The sequence below is a fragment of the Punica granatum genome, chromosome 7, assembly GCF_007655135.1.
Source record: "Punica granatum isolate Tunisia-2019 chromosome 7, ASM765513v2, whole genome shotgun sequence".
Classification (NCBI taxonomy): domain Eukaryota; kingdom Viridiplantae; phylum Streptophyta; class Magnoliopsida; order Myrtales; family Lythraceae; genus Punica; species Punica granatum.
This window is the reverse complement of record NC_045133.1, coordinates 24,801,260-24,820,397: the sequence shown is the minus strand read 5'-3', so window position 1 is coordinate 24,820,397 and position 19,138 is coordinate 24,801,260. Positions and strand designations below refer to the sequence as shown.

Sequence of the window (19,138 nt, the reverse complement as noted above, 5' to 3'; positions counted from 1 at the left end):
ATTATCTATGGCAGGGACGTACCTAGGATTTGGATTTAGGGGGCGATATTCTTGAGGGGTGAACTATATGATAGTTTTTTCGAATTAGGAGGCGAATATAAGAAATTTCATTAAAATTTAAAAGGCTGTGCGTAAATTTTTTTAAAATGTGAAAATTTTAGAGGGGAATGGGGCGACTGCCACCCCTAGCGCCCTCTAGGTCCACCCCAGATCTATGACATTCTATTCCTTTTCCAATTTACCCATAGTATTATGAATTTTGTTATCATTCACTATTTGATCAAGGGTATGATTGTCAAATTAATAAAACAACAGTACCTGCTACCCACTCTTTTTTTTTTCCATAAATTAGTGAAATCGCACGTGCATTGGACGCGCGAGGATTGTGCTGCTCATATAATTGAATCGCCACTCCTGATAATTCTAGCTTGATTCAGCAAAAAAGAATCATAATTCTAGCTTTGAAGGAGCACTATTGACTTTATCCGGTATAATTAATCTCTTATAATTATTTATTTTCTTACATTACATCGTTCATGGAGAAAAATTATTCGACGTCAATATCAGTTGATTGGTCAGTCAATATCATTGATTTATATCGATACCAACATCATAATGCTCGTAACCTGAATACTGCTATGTAGTGGAAAAAAATATTGAGCCTTATAAATTTGAAATATGATTATTTTTTTTCCTTATTTTTGTCCATTGTATTTTCTATCAATTCTTTTTTATAGAGAGGCAGACATATAAATTTGAGTAATAATTTTTTTAAATTTTGTTCAAAAAGTTCATTTGGGCCCCACCCGATCAGTTTTCCGTATCCTGCGTGGCACCGTAAAGTGCCATGTCATCGGAGATTGTTAACAATAACGGAAAATGTAACGTCGAGCTAAACGTGATATAAGAATGATAATTTGTGCATTTCTGTGTTATTTTTAAAAGTTCGTGCTAAAAATGATATAAAGTGCAAATTTCGTATTTTTTTGGTAATTAAGTTAATTAACCATTAATAAAATCATAAAAACTATCTAAAACTCATCCCGAAATATATTTTTAGTTTATGTACATGCGATGAGATAGCATATTATGTGGCAAGTCATATCATAGTATCCATTGTAGAATATCTGTCGATGAATTATGACAAATATGTAGGAAGCATAGGTACAATATCATCCAAGCCAGCATCATCCGGATAAATTTTTCTCCTATTTGTTGGAGTCTTATTATTATATATATTGAGTACTATAACCTTCGTTAAATATAAAATAATTGCCTGAATTAGATAATAGAGGACCCGCCTTATTATATATGAAAAGTAAGTAAGACCATTTTTAGAAGATAAATGTGGAGAAAAATAAATCAGCTTCACTGTTTTAATATGAAAATAAAAAAACATATGTTAGAGGATGTGTAAATCTTGAGTTAGGGAACATATAACCATCGTGGAAAAGATAGTGCTTACAAGAACCTCAACATTTCGATAATGTAATAGATTGACTAATTCTTATTAATTTTTCCGACGTGGGATTTTTGAGAAACCATACAACATATGTTGATTTACATGGAAAATTACTCTTACAAAATATTACATAAATGATATTCATAAATTGTCGTCATATTAATTACGTGGAATGAATTAAATCTCTTTTGTCGGCAGTGCTCGATCACAAGCTGAATAAAATATCAACCAAGATTTTAGTATATGTTTGTCGAATCGTAATTGGCATAGTTTATCTTACTTGAAATAATGGAAGATTTATTTTGCCACTATATATTAATTAAATTAGCAAATATAGAGAAGGATATATGTCAATCAAGAAGTTAAAAACTTGCTATCGTGTTAAATAAGGCCCTTGGGGTCTCCAATAATTAGCAAATTATAAAAACTTGCACTGATACGAATTATTAAAAATATGTATATACAAAAAATGGTTTCACGGAATAGAAAATATTTTGGCAAGAGAAGATAAAGTATTGTAACCAAAATAAATTAATTAATTGCCGCCCTTGAACACTGAATGCATAATTTTATTTCACTTTGAATACTTATTATAGCAAGCTTATGAATGGACGATATTTAAATTGTTCAAAAGAATATTGAGGTACAGCAAAAAGAAGTGTAAAATGACTAAAGGATGGGGAAGCTATATGTAACATGCATTGGCTGGGGTCCGTGATGAACTAAATATGCCGGTGAACTTTAATATCTATGGTCATGGACAGGACAGACCCATGATTTGGACATAGGGGAGTGAAAACAAATAATGAATAAATTAATACATTATTTTAATAATTAATAGGTAGAAATATATATATTTACTGGAGGAGATATGAAGAATTAATCGATCACAAGCTGAGAAAATGTCCAAAAAGCATGCGTAAAAAATTCTTATCGCACAAATAGACCTTAACAAGAATCAGTTTTAGTAACTTATATATAGATCGGTCAAACAAAATGTTCTTTATCTATCGATAGTATAACATCTACTCCATAAATGTGACTTTGAACCACTTGATTTTACAGCTAGACTTATCATATTGCCAATAATCAAACTGTGTCGTTTTATATTATGTTCTTGGATATTTATTTATTTCCTAATCATGCGGACCATAGTTCCTAGCTTATGATATCGAGACCCCGCCGTTATCGCTTTCTTAATCAATATATGAATGAAGCCAGTGGAAGGATCTCATGTGCTTTATATGTCATCTGAAAAAAGTTATTCGGCTTGACCTCGTAATCGATAATTGATATGTCCATCCAGTTCCGGATAACGGGCCCTAGAGAGTTCAGTGATGGCGTCGATTATAAAACATTCATGATCTATGAACGTTAGAAGTGCGTATTAACACTTTCTCAATCCCCAATAACTTTGGGTCGTGGCCGAGGGGCCAGCGAAGCCTTAAAAAAGTGCAGTCAAACTAATAATTGTTCTTAATCTCACGTCGTGTAGTGTCCAACTTCCCTAAAACTATAAAAAGAATGATAAATATGCAAAGAATTGTCCGATCCTTGAGGGCAATTTTCCAATTACTTGCTTTAACAAAATTTCGATGAAAAAACAAAATTTTGAAGACACCTTCGTCTCATTTTATATTTCCAAAATTTCCTGAGTTAAATACAATACTTTCCCTTAATCGGAGCCTTAGAATGAGAATATAATAGTAAATTTATCAGAAATAAATGCCTACTAATACTAATCTTTTTTTCCCACTCACCCTCACCGTCCTTATTTTTCTCTTTTTCTATCTATCCATCCATCCTTGTACACCTTTTGAACTTGTTCGACTTGCTATGTTTATATTGGTTCTCTCTCTCCCCCCCCTTTGTTACTTTTTTGTTGTAAATTTGCAATGCATCGACACTGATCTTCTTCAATAAAGTAACCTCTATAAATATTTATTTCATAAAAAAAATTGAAATAATTCAATGATATTGACTGATTTTCCCTGGGGAGTGCGGGCATGTGTTATTCTAATTCAACAAATACTCTAATGACCTGTGCAAACCAAGATTAACATACTCGCACTACGCGTATATAAGAAAGATAAAAATCAAATAGGTATTAAAAGACTCTATATGTGTATGAAATTACTTCAATTAGGTAGGGATGAATTATTTTAGTGAAGGAAAATAAGTAATTATGAGTAGAAAACATAAATATTCTAATTATAAATTTATTACATAATAATAGAACGAACAATAGAAAAATAAAAAGGTTTCCATAAAAATTAGCTGCCAAGAAGACGTTGAAAAGGTGCAAAGGATTCAAAAAATAAAAATTATACCAAAGGAAGTGTATAGATTATTTGATCCAAGGTTGTTCAAAGTCAGCTATATAGTGAACTGTCTGTCTCGACTTAGATGATGAATTTGTCCAAACCAATATATATAATGTCTTGCCCTAGCTGGTAACACGTTGTATTGGCTTAATCATGACCCAACTTGGCTTTTATTAGGATCAAAGAGGAGATTATCATATAGTAGGGTCCAAATCAAACCTAATCTTTTTTGGGGTGGAGGCTTTTTAAGAATTCAATCCAAGATAACTTATTAATTAACTAAGAGGGCATTTAGTACAAGGTAATTTATGTAAATTACTAAGAATTTAATTTTAAATTTCCCGGCCTACTAGATTATTATATTTGACTGAAACAAATTACTGGTAATCTGAACATTAAGGTAATCCATTATTTCACTCAGTTAGGAATATACTTTCCCACCAAGAGGAAACTATTACATCACTAGCAAGAATTCCAGGAATGTTAACGTTATTAGTCCATAACTGACTAAATTACGGATAATTTTACATGGAAGAATTTATCTCAATAGGAATTTAAATCTAAATTATGAGTAATGTCAAATAGTAATACCTCAAAACGCCACCTAAGGGCCAAAACCATGCCTTATCGCGGTTGACAGGATTACTCTCCATTCCATCCGCTGCCGTCCGATCTACATCAGACGGTAACGATCAGATCTTCCTATGGCCGAAGATGAGACGAAAAGTGGGGCCGGGCCCGCATGGCGCCATTGATCTTCCCAAGCCAAGCGGTCGAGATGAGACGGAGACTTAACCCAATCCAAACGGAAGATGCTTACGAATATCCTTCCAATCCCTTTTTCCTGTTCTTTCCATCAATAATTATCCTATTCCTTACCGAAAACATTATCAGAAAATTCACCGAAAGATAGTAGTATTATCTTCATGGTTAATATTAAGCTATGGCACGAGAAAAAAATAAACGACACCATAATGTAGCGGATAGTAGCGGCGCTTGGCCTAGGAATTAATGTGTATTCGAATCATTGGGCTAGTAATCGATGATATGCTCGTATGTGTTACATTATTGTTTATGTGATCAAGGAAGGATCACCAAATGCACCTCTTCAAATATCAGAAGTGAAGCGATACGTTCACTTCGGTTGATCATGACTTGTTCAATTGAAATTGAAGTTATAACCAATATACAGTAAGAATAAAAAGGATCCAACCAAATAAGATGGTTCTTGGCACGTTTTATGCTATCATTCTATACTTGATGTCCCAATATTCAATTGCTTTTCCTTTTTCGCTGTTAACAATAGAAGAACGTAAGTCGAGCAGAAGATCGGGCAAAGAGGTCGGGGAAATGGAAAATCCCGTGAATCAAAAGTGATTTTAGAATTTTATTTTATATAGTGATTGATAATACTGATAAGTATCACGATGATATCAAATATCTTTCGTGGTCAACTACTCGTTTTACATGGTTAAACTTCTTTACCTCAGAAGTTACGTCAATCATTCCGCCATGAGTGTATCATCAAAGATATTGATAAATATAATTAGTAAGCTATTTAATTACGGGTTATAAAAACCAAGTAGCCATTAATAACTAATCAATTAATTTGTCATATCTCATTAAATATGTCCGAGCCAATCCAACCTGCTACCGGAGCCCCCACGTTCACCGGGACATCCGGGATGCATCAGACCGTCGGATAGTCGATCCTAATGATCAGACGGCCTGGAATCTCCGACAGTGGCGGTTACACCGTGAGACACTGTAGCATATCCCCTTCACTCCCGGCAGTTAAAAACCCCGCGGTTCCTCGTTCCCTCTTCAAACAATCATCAAATGCCCAGACAAAGAACAGAGCAAAGAGCAGAACCATTTCCTGCTGGCAATTTTCACCATATATTTTTCTTCTTCTGTTGGAAGCCAAGGATAATTCGGCTTCATCATGCCCAGCAACCCTCTCCGAGAGTCTCAGCAAATTCGGCTGCTCGACAAGCTCGGAGTGTTCGAGATCCGGGGCAGAGATAAATGCGGCCGCAAGGTCCTCTGCGTCATCGGAAAACTATTCCCCGGTAAGTAATTCCTCCTGTTATTCATCGGAAAACACCAAATGGGTCATCTGGTGCTGTGAATTTCTCTGTACAGATATTTGCAAATACCTGTCCCCTGTTTCCCATTTTCTGTTTTCCATGTGTTTCAACCTTCTTCTGTCTTGTATATATTGAGGAAAACGGGAAACTGATCAGTTTTCCATATTTTTTGTGGCCTTCAGCTCGGTTTGTGAGCGTTGAAGGGTTGAAGATGTACTTGGAGGAGAGGATATACCCGAAGTTGGAGGGGAGGCCTTTCTCCGTGGTGTACGTGCACACCGGCGTGCAGAGGACTGAGAATTGTCCCGGGATCTCCATCATCAGATCGATCTATGAGGCGATTCCGATTGATGTCAAGCAGAACCTTGAGGTGGTCTACTTCGTGCACCCTGGCATCCAGGCTCGGCTCTTCCTCGCGACCTTTGGCCGTCTCCTCTTCAGTGGAGGGTAAAGCATTCTAATTCCTAATCTATGTGTTCAGGTTTTTAAAGCGCCCGACTAATAGTTGATGTGGATGAGCTTAGCCTATCTTTTAATTCATACTCGAAAACTTATCATTCGATGAATCACATCCATTTGATTAATTATGTCATCGGTATTGGACTCCTACCCACTCGGCAGGCTGTATTCGAAGCTGAAGTATGTGAACAGGTTAGAGTTCTTGTGGGAGCACGTGCGGAGGAGGGAGATGGGGGAGATGCCTGACTTCGTGAACGAGCACGATGAGGAGCTCGAGCGTTGCAACACGACGATAGACTATGGGTTGGAGAGCGATCACCCGAGGATCCACTTTGGCACGGCCTCGATGGACTCCATGGTCCCCAGCTATTCCATGAGGTGCATTGCTTAGGAACGTATTGGTGTCATGTCACAGAACCTTTCTATGCTTTAGAATGAAGTAAAGCGAGAGTTGCTTTACTCTTCCACAAATAGGTTGGGATTCTCTTCACATCTGGATAAAGGTTGTCCTTAGACCAGCTTATTTTCCCCCTTTTCTGTCTTGGGCATGCTTATCCTTGTTGATGGGTTAAAAGCAAAAGCAAAAGAAGGTTGTGTTTTGTTTATTGACATCGTGGTCCATGAGTCTTTGAATACGAGCTATATCACAATTTACAAGTACCCGTTCGTAATTCCGCACTAAAATTTCAATAAGAACCCATGTATTGCTATTGGCAGAAATGATTGGACTAGTCATACGCAAAACACAAGCTAATAGAGTAAGACTCGGAGTGGTAATCAAATCAACCGTTTACAAGAAGTATATGGTGACCATATAATAGGTCCCGTGCAATGTGTATTATTATGATGAAAGATTAAAAGTAATTCATGTAGAATGCACGTGTTCGTACAATCTGAATGATATGGTGCATTTCATATGACAAATCACATGTTATTTGTTAATGTTTTCGTCTGTCCTCTTCATATGATCCTTTTATGTCATTGGACATACAATTCTTTCAGTTATCTGGGTGACCCGAGGACTAGTAGGCCGACGATAAAAGAGAACTATAAGGGCAAGGGCAGTCGTATTGGTGATCAGACCGAAACCTCTTAGGCACACAATACTCTGCAGTAGTATATGTTACATCAACTTTCCAATTATAGATAAGTCCGCCCAATGTTTTGGGTTGATTTTGGTTAACTGGGCCGACCCATTAGGCCCATAATGTAGTCCACTGACCTTTCTTATTCTTTAACCTTAGACTTCATCCGAGGGGAGCCTCTCGATTCTGAACGTTCAGTAAAGCCGCCATTGATGATCGCGCTTGATAACTCGGTGAAAACAGAGTTAAATGATTACATTTTGTGCTATATTTGCATGCTAGAACTTCGAGTTAGTCGTTTCTTAGGTTAGTTTCGGTAGTTTTAGTGTTAGTTCGGATTGGTCTTTTGAGTCGTTTCTAGTTTGTTTTCAAATATTTCTATGAATATTTTGCTATCGATGTCGTGATTAATCTTTGTAGGATTGTCACTTGGAGTTTTGAGGAGCTCGAAGATCGTGTTTTGAGGCTAGGAATTCAGAAGATGCAACAAGAGAGTTTACATGCTGTCGAAAAGTCCATGTTCTGGAGTTATAATTGTCATGGCAGCAGATGAATTTTCTGTAGCGAGTAGCATGTTTGCCACAGCAAATACCAAATTGCTGCTGTAAGATGTACCGAACCTGGTTCAGTGCCTTAGAGCTATTTCGAGAAATCTCTGAACGCGAAGATATCTATTGTGGGACCCTTGGCATGGAAAGACTTGAAGATTAAATGAGAAAGGGATAATATTATTTAGATTTATTTTATTTTATTTTAAGTAATTGATATATGGATTTTATAGAGAATTTTTAGGGATTCTTTTTGGGAGATTTTTAAGGATTTTTTGCTGCGAAATTAGAGAGTGGAATGTGACAGAGTCGAACGACATAATAGAGAGGCGTGTGACCGAGCGTGGAGATGGAGAAGATTAGAGACGACTCGAGCCCAAGACCGGACGAGTTTCTTTTGACTTTTCTTTGTTCTTTTGTGCTTTTGATCATGTTTTCCTTATACTCTTGGATGATGGACAAGATCGTTTTGAGCTAATTTTACTTTGCCTAGGGCTTCAATAGAAACTATGATTTATTCATAATTCGTGATCTTGCTTCCTTGTCTATTGATTGATTGATATGTTTATTCTATTTCGTTCTTAATGCTTTCTGATTGCCTAATCAATAATTGGATCGTTGTAGTAACCTTGATGAACTTGAGAGACGGATTCTAAGTTTAGGCTCGGAATAAAATAGCCTAAGATTAATTCAAGTTAGAAAACAAGATTAATTTGCGAGATGATTAAGAATAATCAATTGTCTTAGGTAGCTAATTAGGATTCGATCTTAATGGGTTCTCACTAATCAATTGCCTAGGAATAATATAGTTGTTTCGATACACGAGGATCTGTTCTCTTAGCTATCAGAAGAAGTACGAGAAGATACAAAATCATAGGTTAATAATAAAATCAATCAATATATAGTAAGGGAAGTAGGTGATCGGATTAAGAATAGTTCTAGGGAAAGTTGAATGCTCTAGGTATTTCATCATCATTGAATTTTCATAAATTGTTATTTTTCTACTTAAATTTGGTTTCAAACCACTCTCGTGAAAATTGATCGTTTGGATAAAAATCGACTATTTTGATTCTAATAATTAATGACAGTTTAGATCTTTCCTCATGAGAACGATGCTCGTACTCGTTATGTACTAGTCTGATATATACTTGCGTGCATACTACTAAGACTTACCGCAACAGCGCTGCTCCGGTCAGAAGCTCCCGTCAGGTTGCTTCTCTCTTCTCTCCATAAACTCGCCGTCCGTTGCCGCCTTTTCTCTTCTCTTTCGCTCATTGAAAATGCTCTGAGCTCAAAGGACAAGACCTCGGAAGCTGCCTTAAGCTCAAAGGATGACACCGCAGAAGCTGCCACGAGCTCCGCCCCTCTCTCTCCCGGAGAAGCGCTTGTCGCCGAGAAGCTCCACGCCCAATTCAAGGAGCACCACCGCAAGAACCCGGGTCCAATCCTACGCCGCCGCATCCCAACTTCACTATCCCCTCCAACTCCCTCGAATTCGCCTAGGTGGCCACGGCAGCTGACCAGCCCCTCTCCGCTGCCGTCGTCTGCCGGGTTATTGAGAGATGCGCCGCCCCTCGCCATGGGATCCCCTTCATCCAGGCCCTAGCCTTCTTTAATGTTGGGACGGTTTCTCTCATATATGAAGAATGGTGATGGCGGGTGTTGGAGGTAATCTCATATATAAAAGTTGAAAGGAAATCCATAAGTTTATAATAGACAATGGTTTAACAACTTATTGGCTTAAGCTTTTGAGTTGTAAATGGACCCGAGTCAGAAGTAAGCTTGTGAATTTTCCCTAACAAGTGGTATCAGAGCCCAAGGAAACGATCATGGGGAAGTGCACATGCATATGCGTGGAAATCCACACCACCCCAGGCCCGAGTGTAGAACTCGTGGTTAGTGAAGGTCCTAACAATTGCTATTTGAGTTCGGAAGTAGAAGCCCAGCTCGAAGTTAGTTGTCTCTAGTGTGTTGCTTGCCGTCGTATCACGGGGATTACGACGAAGTCCTCCATATAGTCGACAAAGGGAGAGAATTGTTGGAGCGGTTTCTCTCCTATATGGAGAATGGTGATGGCGAGTGTTGGAGGTAATTTCACATGGAAAAGTTGAGAGGGAATTCATAACTTATAAGAGGCAATGGCCTAATAACTTATTGGTTTAAGTTTTTGAGTTGCAAATGAACCCGAGTTCGAAATAAGCTTGTAGATTTTTCCTAACATTCAACTGGGCAACCGCGGCCACTGGAGACCACCTCAAGCTTGGCGCGGCCCTCTCTCGGGAACCCTACAATGAGATGGTCGACCTGGCCAGAAAAGCCAGGCAATTTGACCTCGCATGGCATGTGATCAATGCGATGAAATCCTGAGGTGTGGATATTTCAGTGAAGACGTTCTCGATCCTTATCCGGCGGTACGTGAGAGCGGGATTGGCCTCGGAGGCTGTCCTTGCATTCAACCGCATGGAGGAGTATGGATGCAGCCCAGACAAGTATGCCTTCTCCATCGTGATCGGTATGCTGTGTAGGAAGAGAAGGGCCGTTGAAGCTCAGACATTTTTCGATAGCTTAAAGGATAGATTCGAGCTTGATGTTGTTGTCTACACTAGCTTAGTATTCGGGTGGTGCCGGGCGGGTAACATTTCCGCAGCTAGGAGGGTATTCTGGGAAATGAATTAGAGCCGGGGTCAGGTGCTATAGAAGAGGAGAGAAAATGGTGTGGCAGAAGCAGTACCCGAAACCGTAAAGGTAGCACCTTTAGTTACGGGGAGATGGAGAGGGAGAGGTTTAACAGAATCTTGAGCTACTACGTGGGGACTCATAACTTCCACAACTTCACCACGAGAACTAAGGCCGAGGACCCCTCAGCCAGTCGCTATATTATCTCGTTTGATGCTAGCAATATGGTCACTGTTGAAGGCTTCGAGTTTGTCAAGTGTGAGGTCGTGGGACAGAGCTTCATGCTCCATCAGATCCGGAAGATGATGGGTCTTGCTGTGGCGATCATGAGGAATTGTGCTCCGGAGAGCTTGTTTGAGAAAGCTTTCGAAAAGTAAGCTTCTTAATGACTTTCGTTCCGGCAAAAAGTGGTCGTCTCTTGTCATGTGCTGTGCTGATTTCAGTAACTTCGTTTTTATGCAGGGATGTGAACATCAATGTGCCCACTGCTCCTGAGGTCGGGCTTTACTTGGACGAGTGCCTCTTCTCGTCGTACGACCAGAAATGGGAGGAGAGTCATGAGGAGCTCTCCATGAAAGCATATGCGGAAGAGGCAGAGGAGTTCAAGATGAAGTACATATACTCTCACATAGCCTCAACAGAGCACAAGGAGGGAGTCGTGGCTCTCTGGTTGCATTCCCTTAACCATCAGAATTATCCTGGTTTACCTCGCCCAATAATTATCAGAATGCGGTTGAAAATAGTGGTAATCAGGTACCAAACATGGAAACATGAACTTGAGATTACGAGTTTTTCTTACCGTAAAACATCAGGAGTTATTGTTGTCTCATTCTCGTTGAAGTATTTATAAACAGATGAAATGATTCCAATGTTTTGTTGCTTAATAGTTATATAGATCTCTTTTTCATACAATGTGCAACTCTCGGAAGCCAACAATCTCTTATGCACAATAGTTCTTCAATAGAGTAAACTTTTTGCTGAGGCTGGTATCACAATTTGAGCTGTCTCCATTATGAGTTGATTAAAGTTTGTTCATGTATACATGAGAAATATGAGGTTTGAAGTGATTTTCAATCGAAAGGTGCTGTGATAAGTCTTGAAACTGAATAGAATCCTATCCTGAATGGTGAACTTAATGTCATTTTTTGGCACCTGCCAAGCAAGTATTATCACACGTCTTAATCTCGTTTATGATGATCGAATAAGATTCTGCTCTGCCATGATATGTGGTTGATTGAGCCAGGCCCGGAACACAAAAGTTCTCTTTAGAATCGATATATCAGGCATCAATTCTGTGTCCTTGAAAGCTGCATGTTCCACAGGTTATTAGATGCTCATGTTAGGGATCCATCCCTAGATATGGATGAACGTGAGTCTCGTTCAGGAAGAGTGAGCATATATTCTCCACTACATATTGTTTTCCTGCGAACTTAATGGGTACCAAAATCTCTTATTTATAGAATGCGTATACTACTGGACTACATAATTTTTTTTTTATCATTTTCTGGTGAACTTTATTATCTGTACAAAATTCTACTGGACTACATAATTTTTTATCATTTTCTCGTGAACTTTATTTTCTACGAACTGTACAAAATTCCAGCCGAACAACATTAAAAGGCACATCACCGTGGTCAGTTGCATAGGCTAAATGAAGTAAAAATAGAGCAATAAATCTTGTTTTGGGTATTATATCTCGACAGTCGAGAGAATGGCAGATTCGAGAGGAGAAATCGTGGTAGAGGTCGATAGCAGTTCTGGTTATTCGGCCAAAGAAGCTCCGCTCTTTAATAAAAGCAGCTTCCATGGCAAGTCCGAGGTTTTGAAGATCATGTTGTTCCATGAGGCAGTAGCCGAAGCCGTCCGGCGAGGTCCCAATCATGATGATGATGAGGATGTTGAAGATAACCCCGACGAATTAAAGACGATCAGGTTTGGCAAATCAACGATACTCCAATGTGTGATCCTCGTAGTCATATTGATAGCCTTAGCCTGCAGCCTTCTGGTCCCGGACTTGAAGAGGAAATCACTGTGGAAATGGGAAGTTCTCCTCTTGGCTCTGATATCAGGACGTCTGATATCTGGATGCCTCGTTCGGGTAGCCGTGATCTTTGCCGAGCAGAATTTTCTGCTCCAGAAAAGGGTCTTATACTTCACGTACGGATTGAGAAGGGCGGTCCAAAATTTCCTATGGTTGGGCCTTGTTTTTGTGACATGGTATCCTATCTTTGACTCTAAGCTCGACAACAATCGGAGTCGGATCCTACCCAATGTGACGAAGATCTTGGTGTGCCTCCTAGTCGCTGCCCTTTTATGGCTCTTGAAGACAGTCCTTGTGAAGGTACTTGCATCATCCTTCCACGTTAACACCTACTTCGAGAGGATCCACCAGGCCCTCTTCCGTCAATATGTGATTGAGACTCTCTCTTTGAAACCACTAGCCGGAAGCAGCCATGGGACCAGTGACGAGGAGCCCGGTGATGGTTTATCGGAAGCTCTACTCCCGAAAGCCGGAAGTTTATGGAAATGGGATAAAGTTGGTGCAAGGAGTTCAGAGAAGAATGGGAATAAGATTCAAAAGAACAGTATATCTGTATGGTATATGAAGAAGATGATGCATATGATAAAGCACGGCTCGCTGTCGACCTTAGATGAGCAGATTCTCGAGTCGGACATGGAGGATGTATCTCATGTGCACATCGACGGCAAGACCGAGTGTCACGCGAGAAAGGCAGCAAGGAAGATATTCCTCAATGTGGCAAAACCAAAATCTAGGTAGCTAATTGGATCTATTGCTTATGTCCTGTGTGTCCATTACATATCTTTATTCTGGAAAGTCGAGGTTTGATGAATTATTATCCTTTGCTGCATAACAGATTGATTTATCTGGACGACTTGATGCGATTCATGAGCAAGGATGACGCAGTTAAGATGATACGCCTCCTTGGACTGAAGACCGAAAGCGATGGAATAGACAAGCAAGCCCTTGAAAATTGGGTGGTATGAGTCATTAAACTTTGCTTGACATATGTATACGAGCGATTTCCTCTTAATTTTAAGGTTCTTCCTTGTAGATCGAGGCTTTCAAGGAGAGAGCGTCACTCGCTCGGTCCCTCAATGATACTAACACTGCCGTGGATGACCTCCACAACATGTTGAACGTGATTGTCGGGATCGTGACAGTGATCATATGGCTTATCATTCTCGGGGTTCCTATCACGCAGTTCCTCGTCTTCATAAGCTCTCAACTCCTCCTGTTGGCTTTTGTTTTTGGGAACAGCTGCAAGATGGTTTTCGAAGCGATCATCTTCCTATTCGTGATGCATCCCTATGATGTTGGCGATCGCTGTGAAGTGGACGGCGTCCAGGTAAGAACCCAGCCACCATCAAATCAGTAGTCTATCCTAGATCAAATCATGGTTCGATCGATATCAGCAGGCTGAACCAACACATACTGAAATCCGTTTGAAATTCCAGTCTTGGTTCGGGCAAAACCTGAGGCCGGCTGGACTGGCATAGATAAACTTTTAGGTCCGAAATCCAAACCAGTTCAGCATAGCAAGACATCGACTGGCTCAACTCAGTTCGAAAGTTACAAGCGGAAAAATTATGAATTTCTATATATTCACTTATTTTACAAAATAATAATTTTAGCGAAACTACGCCCCTTTTCGATTTTCTTAAGTGGGCCGGGAAGTTAATTTAGTGACCATCCATTGGGCCGGGCCGAGAAACCGTGCACCGTCGAGGTTCATGCATTCCCTGATCAAGTCCAGTTACTTACATATGTTCTGACTCGTCTAGTTCTTTTCAGATGATAGTAGAAGAGATGAACATACTTACGACAGTGTTTCTAAGAACTGACAACTTGAAGATTAGATACCCCAACAATGTTCTAGCAACGAAGCCGATAAGCAACTACAATCGAAGCTCTCATATGGGGGAGACGATCGATTTCTGTATCCACATCTCAACTCCGATTGAGAGGATTCACAGGATGAAACAAGACATAAAAGAGTAAATATACTCCAATTTGAGATTATATTTTGTTATAATCCTTCTTCTTTTCTGTTTTCGCCTTTAATGTGAGCAATCTGATTCGATTTAGACTAATAATTTTGCAGGTACGTTGAAAGTAAGAGCGAGCACTGGCACCCTCGTTTGAACCTCATCATAAAGGACGTGGTGGACATGAACAAGATGGTGATGAGCCTGTGGCTCACTCATCGTATGAACCATCAGGAAATGGTGGAGAGGTGGGCTCGAAGAACCCTCTTGGTCGAAAGGATGATCGAGGTCTTCAGGCAGCACGAGATCGAGTATCGCATGCTTCCCCTTGACGTGAATGTGAGAAACTTACCGAGTCCGACTCCGAGCTACGACAAGCCAGTTCCTTCCAACTGGACCGCTTGCGCTTAAACCCAAATCATTTTCACAGCCAGGGTAACAAGACCGTTGGATCCTTCCTGTTGACACATAGAAAAGTGAAGTTCCATCCTCTTTGACCAGCAGAGTTGTTTGCCGTTTTTCATCCCTAATAGCTTGTTAGGATACAAAATCTTAACGGGACGTAAGCATTTTAGCTGGAAGCCCTGCAAACACCCTTCTGTGCGAGGAATCCGCAATTCTACAACCGTTGGTGCGAGACTTGTTCAATTTCTCAATGCAAGTGGAACTCTGGGAGAGCAATTATAACATAGCCCTGTCGGTGAAGCATGTATGATTTATGTTAGACGAGTAAAAGAACTTAATTAGTATAAGTTTTTTGCATAATTTTGCTTCTAATGTAATTAGGAAGAAATATCTATGTAAAAGAGGATAATATCGGGGGTTATAAGAAAATAATAAAATATTAGGAGTCAAATTGTGAAAAAAGAAAATGCAAAAGGCTGTAAAATTATGTCAAAATTTAGTGAGTAAATTATAAAAGAAAAATTGAAAGAATTAAAAGAATAAATTAGAAATAGAAAAGGGGAAGAATGGCCGTAAGTACTTGTCCTACTGGTCTCCTTGTAAAGAGTTACTTCTTGTACTTTAAATTATAAGTACGAGATTTTGATTTCACTTAATCCAACGAACGTCGGATTTTAGATGTACTATACTATGATGGTATACTAATAAAGCTAAGGAAAGTTGATTTCGTTTTTATATTTAATATTGATACCCTCATTATTGGCCAAAAAAATTAGCCCATGATACATAAATTTAAATGTTGTATTCACTACTAAAAAAATCCGAAATTTTCGAGGGAATTTTTTGAGGGAATGAATCCCTCTTAAAAATCTCTCAGTAATCCGCCAACAATAGTTAATAAATTTATAGAGGAACTAATATAATTTGAAATATCACATTATACAGAAAATTTTGTTTGAATCATTACTTAAGATATCCTAATTTAGAAATTGGCCCAAAAAATCATAATTAAAATACCTTTATATGTACCAACAATATTAAATTAATCTCTTTATATTATAATTCTTGTGGTTGAATCTCATAGAAACTAACCTAAATAAATTTATGGTTGCGTATGAAATTCTCTTTGTTGACATTTAAAAGAGTGTCATTGATTTAAAAAGTAAATTATTTGAAAATAAAACTAATTTAAATATTTAAATATTGGGTTCTAAATTAAAACTCTATTTCCATTTTTTGAAATATTAAATTGTGGAAACCACCAACACCTAATCCTCTTTTTAATATATACTAGTAAATTTTGCACATGCATTCTAATTATAAATATTTTCAAAGTAATTTTCCATTGCAAAATTGACACTTACTTTCCCAAAGTACCTATTATAGAAAAATCATAAATTTTAAATATTAGATTATGAGAAATTTAAAGATAAATTAATAAGAGGTTGGGTTAGGGATGAAGTAGTAACTTTAGATCTTTCCTTTAATCACAAACTATAGAAAAATTATTTGGTCTCTCAAAGAAACATTCCCTTATATTCTGCTCTTCTAGAAATTCTTTAATCATCCCATCTTACCATATTGCTTATGCAACACCGAATAGATTTGAACGAATGGATGAGCGAGTTAATCAACTGAGTTGGTATCTAATTTGAAAAATAGCTTTATGTAATGCCTTTGATAGAAGTCATTCTTAAAATACAAAAGAAAACATAAGTTAAAACGAATTGCATTTCATACCTTGACTTTTAACATGATTTTATCGTGAAGGTCAATGACCAAGTCTCCATATTTTGTCGCGCATATGATCAAATTTTCAATCTTTTGGTAATTGAAAAACAATTAAATTAGGAGAAGAAGAGGGAGAAAGGTCAATTATGTTGTGGGAATGAAAACAAATAATGAATAAATTAATACGATATCTCATTAACTAAGGTAGAAATATTTACCGGAGGAGACGTGAAAAATTAATTGATCACAAGCTGAAAAAAGATGTCCAAAAAGTATACGTAAAGGATTCTTGTCGAACGAATAGACCTTTAAAAGAATCAGTTTTTAACATCTACCCCATAAATTTGGACTTTGAGCCACTTGATTCTACAGCTAGACTTATCATATTATTATTACCCATAATCAAACTCTGCCGTTTCCTTAATCAACGGATGAAACCAGTGTAATGATCTCATGTGCTTTATATGTCATCTGAAAAATTATCCGGCTCGATCTCATAATTGATTGGTGGTATGTCCATCCAGTTCGGACTAACGGGCTCCAGAGAGCTGATCCTGGCTGTCCAGTGATGGGTTCGATCATAAAACATTCATGATCTATGGTCGTTAGGAGTGCGTATGAACACTTTTTAAATTTTCAATAACTTTTGGTCATGGTCGCGAGGGGCCAATGAAGCCTTTAAAAAAGTGTGGTCAAACTAAATTGGGAGTGTCCGACCTCCTTAGTCAAGACTATAATAAGAACGATATGAATATGCAGAAATTGTCTAATTCTTTCGGCCAATTTGCGAATTACAATACGAGATATGCTCCCCTTGTAGTTTTTTTTTTTTATCAAATTAGATATGGTCCCCTAGTAGTTGTTCTCTACTAGTATAAATTTTGAAGAACACCTTCGTCTCATTTTATTTTTCCAAAATATTCCAAGCTAAATATACTTCACTAAATTAGAGCCCTCAGATTAAGAATATAATAGTAAATTTATCAGAAATAACAATTCCTACAGATATATTTTTTTCCACTCACCCTCACCGTCCTTATTTTTCTCTCTATCCTTGTATACTCTTTGAACTTGGTCTACCTGCTATGTTTGGTTTTTTTTTCTTTTGTTACTTTTTTGTTGTAAATTTGTAATTTATCGATATTGATCTTTTCAATAAACTAACCTGTTTAAAGATAATTTTTTAAAAAAATTACTTGAAATAATTCAATAACATTAATTGATTTTCGGTGGTTAGTGCAGGTATGATCTTCTAATTTAACAAATACTCTTATGACTTGTGCATATCAGAATCCACATACTCGCCCTACGTGACTAAACTATTTATAAGAAAGATAAAAATTAACTAGGTATCAAAGGACTCTAAATGTGTACGAAATTACTTCAATCAGGCTATGGATGAATTATTTTGTGAAAGAAGAAAAAAAAAATTATGAGTAGAAAACATAAATATCCTCATCATAAATTTACATACATAGTAATAGAACGAACGATAGAAAAATACGAAGGTTTCCATTAAAATTAGCTGCCAAGAAGGCGTTGAAAAGAGTGAAGGGAGAGAGTATGAATAGAATAAATGGGATTATATGTGATATGGTATTTTCGAAAAATTAAAAATTATGTCAAAGGACTACTCGAATTTTTTGATTCACTAGACTTTTCAAAGTCAACTGTATAGTGAACTGCCAATCTCGATTTAGATGATAAATTTATCCAAAATCATTATATAATGTCTTGCCCTAGCTGGTAACACGTTGCAGGATCAAAGAGAAGATTATCATATAGTTGGGGCCAAGTCAAACCTAATCTTGATTAGGGTCGGGAACTAAGGGCCAAAACCATACCTAATCGCGGTTAAGGGGATTATCTTCCATTTCATCCTCAGCCGTCCGATCTATATCTCGGTAATGATCAGAACTTGCGATGGCCAATACCAGACGAAAAGTGGGGCCGGGCCTGCATGGCGCCATTGCTCTTCTCGAGACAAGCGGTTGAGATGAGACGGAGACATAACCCAATCCAAACGGAAGATGCTTGGGAATATTCCCCCCGGTCCCTTTTCCTGTTCTTTCCATCAATAATTATCCTTAACAAAAATGTTATCAGGGAAAAAAAAAAAACAAAATCGACACGAGAAAAAATAGAGACATTGTGAAGCGATACGTTCATTTTAGGTGATCGTTACTTGTTTAACTCATATTGAAATTATAAGTGATGTGTAGTCACAATCGGAGGATCGAAATATTTGAAGTGGCCCTTAGCACATTCAATGTAATCATTCTATACTCGATGTCCCATTAGTCAAGTGTTTTTCCTTTTCATTGTTAACAAGAGAAGATCGTGAGTCCAG

The 19,138-nt window shown here is 38.0% G+C and overlaps 3 protein-coding genes across 5 annotated transcripts; all 3 read left to right on the top strand.

Moving 5' to 3' along the window:
- The first annotated feature begins 5,435 nt into the window (after nt 1-5,435).
- On the top strand, nt 5,436-6,995 carry LOC116213848 (ganglioside-induced differentiation-associated-protein 2-like). The gene is made up of 3 exons (XM_031548942.1): nt 5,436-5,858; nt 6,059-6,323; nt 6,498-6,995. Exons 1-3 carry the CDS (start codon nt 5,732-5,734, stop codon nt 6,724-6,726), a joined length of 621 nt encoding a protein of 206 aa, XP_031404802.1. The 5' UTR covers nt 5,436-5,731; the 3' UTR covers nt 6,727-6,995.
- A 3,045-nt stretch (nt 6,996-10,040) lies between these two features.
- On the top strand, nt 10,041-12,029 carry LOC116214541 (tRNA pseudouridine synthase A-like). The gene is made up of 4 exons (XM_031549934.1): nt 10,041-10,056; nt 10,352-10,578; nt 10,620-11,017; nt 11,107-12,029. Exons 1-4 carry the CDS (start codon nt 10,041-10,043, stop codon nt 11,492-11,494), a joined length of 1,029 nt encoding a protein of 342 aa, XP_031405794.1. The 3' UTR covers nt 11,495-12,029.
- A 139-nt stretch (nt 12,030-12,168) lies between these two features.
- LOC116213846 (mechanosensitive ion channel protein 6-like) lies at nt 12,169-15,414 on the top strand. 3 transcript variants are annotated; one of them, XM_031548939.1, is made up of 6 exons: nt 12,220-12,576; nt 12,643-13,419; nt 13,521-13,644; nt 13,719-14,012; nt 14,459-14,661; nt 14,769-15,414. In XM_031548939.1, the coding sequence occupies exons 1-6, from the start codon at nt 12,356-12,358 to the stop codon at nt 15,061-15,063; spliced, it is 1,914 nt and encodes a 637-aa protein (XP_031404799.1). In that variant the 5' UTR covers nt 12,220-12,355; the 3' UTR covers nt 15,064-15,414. The 3 variants fall into 3 exon arrangements, with proteins under 3 accessions (XP_031404798.1, XP_031404799.1, XP_031404800.1); XM_031548940.1 differs by lacking the exon at nt 12,220-12,576 and having other exon boundaries at nt 12,814-12,985; nt 13,086-13,419; XM_031548938.1 differs by having other exon boundaries at nt 12,169-13,419.
- The last annotated feature ends 3,724 nt before the right edge of the window (nt 15,415-19,138 follow it).

What these genes read in the sequence shown, in the direction of transcription:
- LOC116213848 (XM_031548942.1), top strand. Translation starts at nt 5,732, where the DNA reads ATGCCCAGCAACCCTCTCCGAGAGTCTCAGCAAATTCGGCTGCTCGAC. An exon ending in CATCGGAAAACTATTCCCCG is followed by an intron (nt 5,859 to 6,058) that starts GTAAGTAATTCC and finishes TGTGGCCTTCAG; the next exon opens with CTCGGTTTGTGAGCGTTGAA. An exon ending in CGTCTCCTCTTCAGTGGAGG is followed by an intron (nt 6,324 to 6,497) that starts GTAAAGCATTCT and finishes CCCACTCGGCAG; the next exon opens with GCTGTATTCGAAGCTGAAGT.
- LOC116214541 (XM_031549934.1), top strand. An exon ending in TTGTTGTCTACACTAGCTTA is followed by an intron (nt 10,579 to 10,619) that starts GTATTCGGGTGG and finishes TTCCGCAGCTAG; the next exon opens with GAGGGTATTCTGGGAAATGA. An exon ending in TTTGAGAAAGCTTTCGAAAA is followed by an intron (nt 11,018 to 11,106) that starts GTAAGCTTCTTA and finishes GTTTTTATGCAG; the next exon opens with GGATGTGAACATCAATGTGC.
- LOC116213846 (XM_031548938.1), top strand. Translation starts at nt 12,356, where the DNA reads ATGGCAGATTCGAGAGGAGAAATCGTGGTAGAGGTCGATAGCAGTTCT. An exon ending in GTGGCAAAACCAAAATCTAG is followed by an intron (nt 13,420 to 13,520) that starts GTAGCTAATTGG and finishes GCTGCATAACAG; the next exon opens with ATTGATTTATCTGGACGACT. An exon ending in AAGCCCTTGAAAATTGGGTG is followed by an intron (nt 13,645 to 13,718) that starts GTATGAGTCATT and finishes TCTTCCTTGTAG; the next exon opens with ATCGAGGCTTTCAAGGAGAG.